The 6,000-nt window shown below is 54.1% G+C and overlaps 1 protein-coding gene across 6 annotated transcripts in view; it reads right to left on the bottom strand.

Moving 5' to 3' along the window:
- Nucleotides 1–1,570: 1,570 nt before the first annotated feature.
- Nucleotides 1,571–6,000, bottom strand: part of Slc12a3 (solute carrier family 12 member 3) — a 34,466-nt gene continuing 30,036 nt past the window's right edge. For all 6 annotated transcript variants that reach the window (XM_075976926.1, XM_075976928.1, XM_075976930.1 and 3 more), the window contains one exon: nucleotides 1,571–2,931. In XM_075976926.1, coding sequence (XP_075833041.1) covers nucleotides 2,790–2,931 — 142 coding nt within the window. In that variant the 3' untranslated portion in view covers nucleotides 1,571–2,789. The remainder of the gene's footprint in view (nucleotides 2,932–6,000) is intronic.

Here is a 6,000-nt window from a genome sequence, read left to right as displayed (position 1 = left end):
AAGGTGAGCCCTCCCCTATCCACCCCTAATTAAGAAAATGCCCTACAGCAGGATCTTGTGGAGGCATTTTCTCAGCTGAGGCTCCTCCTTTCAGATGGCTCTACCTTGTGTCAAGTTGACGCGTGACTAACCAGCACACACATACTTAACATTTTGAAGTTTTTTGTTTTGTTTTGTTTTTAAGTACCCAAAGCCAAAACATTCTGTAATCTCATGCCAAGGACTCCTTGGTGTCTGAAGGGGGACACCATTCGTCAGAAACTTGTTTATCATGTAGTTCTAGAAAAGCCAACATGGCCTAGTGGTGCAGGGCTTTCTATTGAGCTGGAAATTGGTGTAGGGTCCATAGACAGAAGAACAGTGACACCGCTAAGCCCTGAAGCCCCCACCTTGCTCAGCAAGCCCCTAACAACAGGGCTAACCTGAGAACAGTGGGGGTTTGTGAGAGCCTCAGACCGAGGTCCATGGTTTTGAATGAGAAAACCTCAAGAAGGAGTTAGCTTTTGTGACCAAATGACCTCGAGTGACCTTGGAGGAAAATAGCCAAACCTGAGGATGTTCTACCCTGGGGCCTTCCTCGGTTTTAGAGGAGCAGACCCAGCCACAGCACCAGACAACTCGACTTTCTGCCTCTGCCTGGCAAGAGCTCAAAGCCCACTGCATTTTGTACTTGGTGTCTCAACACGTGCTCCTGTGCCCTGCTCTCAACGTGTTCATGTTTGTCCCACTCCTAGACCACAGCTGCGACCACTGTTCTTCGGGACCCATCCTGCAGCAGCTGCTGCACACTCCATGGAGCTAAGTGTAAGCTCCCACCATTACCCTGCCTCACCTTGACAACCTCCTCTCTCTCTCATCTGGACGGCGGATCCCTCTGGCTCTGGGTGGTGGACCCCACCGGCTCTGGGCGGGTGGACCCCTCTACCTCTGGGCGTGGACCCCTCCGGCTCTGGGCGGTGGACCCCTCCGGCTCTGGGCGTGGACCCCTCCGGCTCTGGGCGGTGGACCCCTCTACCTCTGGGCGTGGACCCCTCCAGCTCTGGGTGTGGACCCCTCTACCTCTGGGCATGGACCCCTCTACCTCTGGGCGTGGACCCCTCCGGCTCTGGGCATGGACCCCTCTACCTCTGGGCGTGGACCCCTCCAGCTCTGGGTGTGGACCCCTCTACCTCTGGGCATGGACCCCTCCAGCTGTGGGCGGTGGACCCCTCCGGCTCTGGGTGGGTGGACCCCTCTACCTCTGGGCGTGGACCCCTCCAGCTCTGGGTGGGTGGACCCCTCCAGCTCTGGGTGGGTGGACCCCTCCAGCTCTGGGTGGGTGGACCCCTCCAGCTCTGGGCTGGGTACCATCTCTTTCTATCTTTCTTCCTCATCTTATCATCTCTACGTCCCCTCTGCTTCCCCTTTTAGAATCTGTGCTCCCCACCTTGCCACTCCCACAGTGCAACAGTCTTTCACCGGGTTCCTTGTCTGTCTTTTTCAACTCCTGCCACACAGACAAAGACATATGCAGCATCCAGGCTCAGTCAGGGTCTCTACTGCTGTGATAAACACCATGGCCAAAAGCAACTTAGGGAGGAAAGGGTTTATTTTATCTTACAGTTCATCGTGAAATGAAATTAGGGCAGGAACTAAGGCAGATGCCATGGAGGAACATTTGACTTGCTCCCCATGGCTTGCTTGGCTTGCTTTCTTTTACAACCCAGGTCCTCAGCGGTGGCAAGGCAACAGGAAGAGCTAGGCCCTGCCACATCAGTTGCTTCAAGGCCAAGCAGAGGGAGGCCTTTTGTCAATTGCAGTTTCTTCTCAGATGACCCTAGCCTGTGTCAAGTTGACAAAGCAAAACCCCAAACAACAGAGAAACTATCCAGCACAGGTCATATGCACAACCTGTGGAAATTAAACCCATTTTCAAGTCCTTGATCGCTGCCCATTTAGTGGGTACGAAAATCATCTTGTAGACAGCAACCAACCTTTAAAAGAAGCAGAATAGAGACCGGGTGGGGCAGCATAGTTGGTAGAGTACTTGCCTGGTATCCATAGGTTTGGTCCCAAGCACCACATAAAGCTCCAGGCATGTGCCTGGAATCCCAGCACTCTGGAGTAGTGGCAGGAGGATCAGAAGTTTGAATCTGTTCTTGGTTAAGGGAGCAAGTTCAAGGCCAGCCTGGACTACCTGAGACTGTCAGAAGGAAGAAAGATTGGGGCGGAATACTGGAGGGCGCCCCCTAGAGTGAGAATACTGCTTTGCGATGCTTTGGGACAGTTGTTGGGAGTCTCCAGGAAAACCATAGAATGTATAATCAAAGAACCTTAATGACCCGGGGTTAAATAACCAGTGAGAACATCTAGGCGCTATCAGTGAAAGGCATCAGAGTGAGGGCTGAAGAAATGCGCATTTCTGTGCAGGCTCTGTGCACAGGACCCTGTGGTCCCCGGAGCTCTGCACAGGTCCTCAGGGAAGGAGACGGGTTTGGGGACGGTCACTGGGTGGTCTGGAGAGACGGCCAAGACACAAATCCAGAGCTGGGACTCAGTTTGCATACAAATCAAAGACAGCAATTCACTACTTGGTCAGCAAGAAAAAGCTTTTTAAAAAGAGAATCTTCTATAGACTTCCACACAGCTTCAAGGCCCAGAAGGTGTGTCTGTCAGGGCTCAGCCAGTTTGGAAACGCAGCATCTTCTACAGAGGGACCAGCAGATGTGAGGACTCCGTAGGAAGCAGAATACGGAGCTAGCTTGTCTCGAGCTGGAGAGTTCTGACTCCATCCACACCCTCAGCTTCGGTCACTGGCAGTAAAAGGTGAGCACGTTTTCCTGGTTGCCTCGGATAAGGACGACAGGAGGTCTGAGGTCCTGGGACAGGGTCTCCAGCCAGGCCATGTACAGCGAACTGGGGCACTTCCCCTTCCTTCCGATGGGCAAGGTGCTGTAGGAGGAAGGGTGGCAACAGAGGAATTACCCAGGGCTTCCCCACACAGCCCAGCCCAGACTTGTTTTCTGAACGGTTCATCAGCTTGCTGCCTGTTCGTTCATTGTTCCTTCCCACTCACGTTAAGGCCCCCCTGTCCCACTCACGTTAAGGCCCCCCTGCTGTCCTTCACTGAGGCCCTCAGAATACCTGGAGCCACAAAGCATTCCTAAGCAGACCCGTGGCCTGCACGTTCCCTATGACCCACCCAGTCCCCTCCAGCCCTTCCGATCTCAGACACAGTGATAAGCACCAAGCTGGCTCCTGCCTCAGGACCTTTGCACTGGACGCTATAGACACTTGGTAAACATGTCAACGTGCCCAGCTCTGGGTGGCTCCCTTGAATCATCCAGGTTTCTGCTTGAGGGCAGCTCCTCTGACTGACCACGCCTTTCCAGCCAATCCCCCATTTGACTGCTTTCATAGCCCTTCACGATCTTAAAGGTATCGCTAGTGGTGTTTCTTTGCTGTCTGTCTCCCCTGCTGGAAGGTGTGCTCGTCCACCTGCAGGCTGGCTCCACCTGACCTCTTCCCTCTGTGTCTGGAATATTCCCTGAGACAGCCAGGTTCAGCAGGGTGTTTGCCGAGTGACAGAGGCCAGCCCACCGGGTCCCGAGCACCACGCCAGGCTGGCCTTCCCAGCCACACACCTTCCCAGAGCCACAGCGTGATGTGTTCATGGGCCATGGCTGCACGTCCTGGCCCCACCCCCTGTCCCATGGAGGTTGTCAGGGCAACCCTAACACAGCCTCGCGGGATCCCTGATTGCACAACACCGTGCAAATAACAAGATGTCCTAGAAAGCTGTGCAGTCGTGTTTGGCTGTTTACACCAGAAAGTGGCTTTTCTACCATCTTAACGATTCTAAAGATACGCTGGGACTAAGTCCCAGTGCCTCCGGTTCAGCTTCTGGGAGATACAGGATCCCACAGAACCAGCTGTAGTGCATGAAGCTGGGACACCAGTGTTTACATGGGACTTGGCAATCTGACAGCCCCTCCACAGGCACGATTTCACCCGAGCTTTAGCATAGCCCGCCAGTGACAGGGCCTCGGCAGTACCCCCGGCCAGCTGGAGCAGCCAGCCAGGCAGATTTGCACTGGACTGGGGTTCAGAGTTCAGAATCTGACCCCCTAAAAGCTGCTTGAGCGTTGGCTTTGCCGTGTCCTCGGCCACGTGGCTTTGGCAAAGTGCCCGACTGGCCCGAGCCTCAGAGTTCTCTAAAGTGACAGGTACTCGGCTTGTAGGCTGTCTGTGGGCACACACAGGGTGCAGGTGGTAGAGATGGGCCTCCAGCCAAGTCCCTAGATCTTTCTACCAGCTGCGCCTGCTTGCTACAACCTTGCATGCCCACTAAGAGCCTGTGACCATGAACTAAAATTCAGGGCCAGAAAAATAGCAGGACAAGCTCTGCCCTATTTTAAAAAGCGAGGTCCTGAGGAGCGGGGAAGGGGCAAGCACATCATCTGTCCCACAAAGCGGCTGTCGTCTTCATCCGAGAGCGTTTGTGATAGATAGTCCATGGAAAAGGCATAGAAGAGAAGAAAGGCCAAGTTTAGGTGTCACAGGCACTCCTGAGGCCGAAGACACTGCCATCTGGGAAAGGCTGTATTATTTTTGGGAACCTAATTCACCTACTTTAAAGGCCACAGGGCACCGGGGCCTGCCAGTTGAGAGTCAGGAAACACTCGTAGTTCCTACAGTAGGCAAGAAGTTCCCTCCCTCAGTGGAGCCTGTGGTCCTGTCCCAGGGACAGCACCTTTAACTCACTCCAGCACCGGCATGACACGCTGACTCTCGCCAACAGGATACGCTCTCCCGAAACCGCTTATCTTTAGAGCAAAACTGGGAACAAAACAACTTCTGTTCAAAATTGCAGGGCAATGTTGGGTCAGCGCTAGAGTCAGAAGTGAAAGCCATGAGCAGAGCCACAGGAACAGGCTCTTAACCCAGCCAGAGGCTGCGGGGCTGGTGACTGTGCGGGCCAATGCCTGTGCCGGTGTAGCTATGCTCACACACGCGGGTGGAGCTGTGGGGGTGCTTTGTCACGTAAGCCACTGACGTGACGAGCAGACAGCCAGGTTCTGCCTCCAACCAGCGCTAGATTAGATGGCCAGGGCACCTGGTCCCAGAGAGGGACATTGCTTGCTTGTTGTCCTTTGAATATCTGGTGACAGGGGTCCTGAGCTCCTTCTCAGCCCCCTTCTGAGAGAGACTGTACAATTGGAATTTCTAGGGTTCCCAGGTCTCATGAGGTCTACCTGACCTCAACTACACCTTGAGAAATCCAGGCTTGGAGGGTTGTGACACTCACACTCACACACCCACACACAGCTTTTCTGTGCTCCCCAAGGAGTTGGCCCAAGAGCTGGGGCCCTGTGGGGTGACAGCTGCAGATGCTGGCTAGGGTGGGGTTTGTGCAGGTGTCAAATCCAGGGTGACTGGACACACCATTGCTGCTCTCGGCTAATCCTGGATGCCAAGCCTAGCTGGAGAGAGTTTGACTTCTGAAGTTTGGGGGTAGAAAGGAAAGGGAAGAAGAGGTGCTACTCAGGAAAATTTCTCATCATGGGGCCCCCTAGAGATAGGTCCATTTTGCAATCTTTTGTTGGGGGGTGGGGTAAGGCGGGTTTTGAGACAGAGTTTCTCCGTGAAACAGTCCTGACTGTCCTGGAACTCACTCTGTAGACCCGGCTAGCCCCAAACTAACAGAGATCTGCCTGCCTCTGCCTCCAGAGTGCTGGGATCAGAAGCGTGTGCCACCACCGCCCAGTTAGATTCATTTTAATAGCAAATAAACGTGGGGTCACAACCTGGTGAAAGAGAATCCTGAACCCTGCTTCAGAGGTCATTAGGGAAACCAAGGCTAGAGAGACGCCAAGGTTACACATTGAGTTAACAGCGGGTCGTAATTGCAAGTTTGCTTCTTTGAAGAGACTGCAATAGGGAAGCTGTAGTGTGTCCCCTTGCACCCAGGAGAGGTCACACCCCAGGTCCCCCACCCGGTTAGACGTCTTGGAGCCCGGG

The sequence above is a fragment of the Microtus pennsylvanicus genome, chromosome 6 (assembly GCF_037038515.1).
Source record: "Microtus pennsylvanicus isolate mMicPen1 chromosome 6, mMicPen1.hap1, whole genome shotgun sequence".
In the NCBI taxonomy this organism is placed as follows: Eukaryota; Metazoa; Chordata; class Mammalia; order Rodentia; family Cricetidae; genus Microtus; species Microtus pennsylvanicus.
This window is presented reverse-complemented; position numbering and strand designations above follow the sequence as displayed.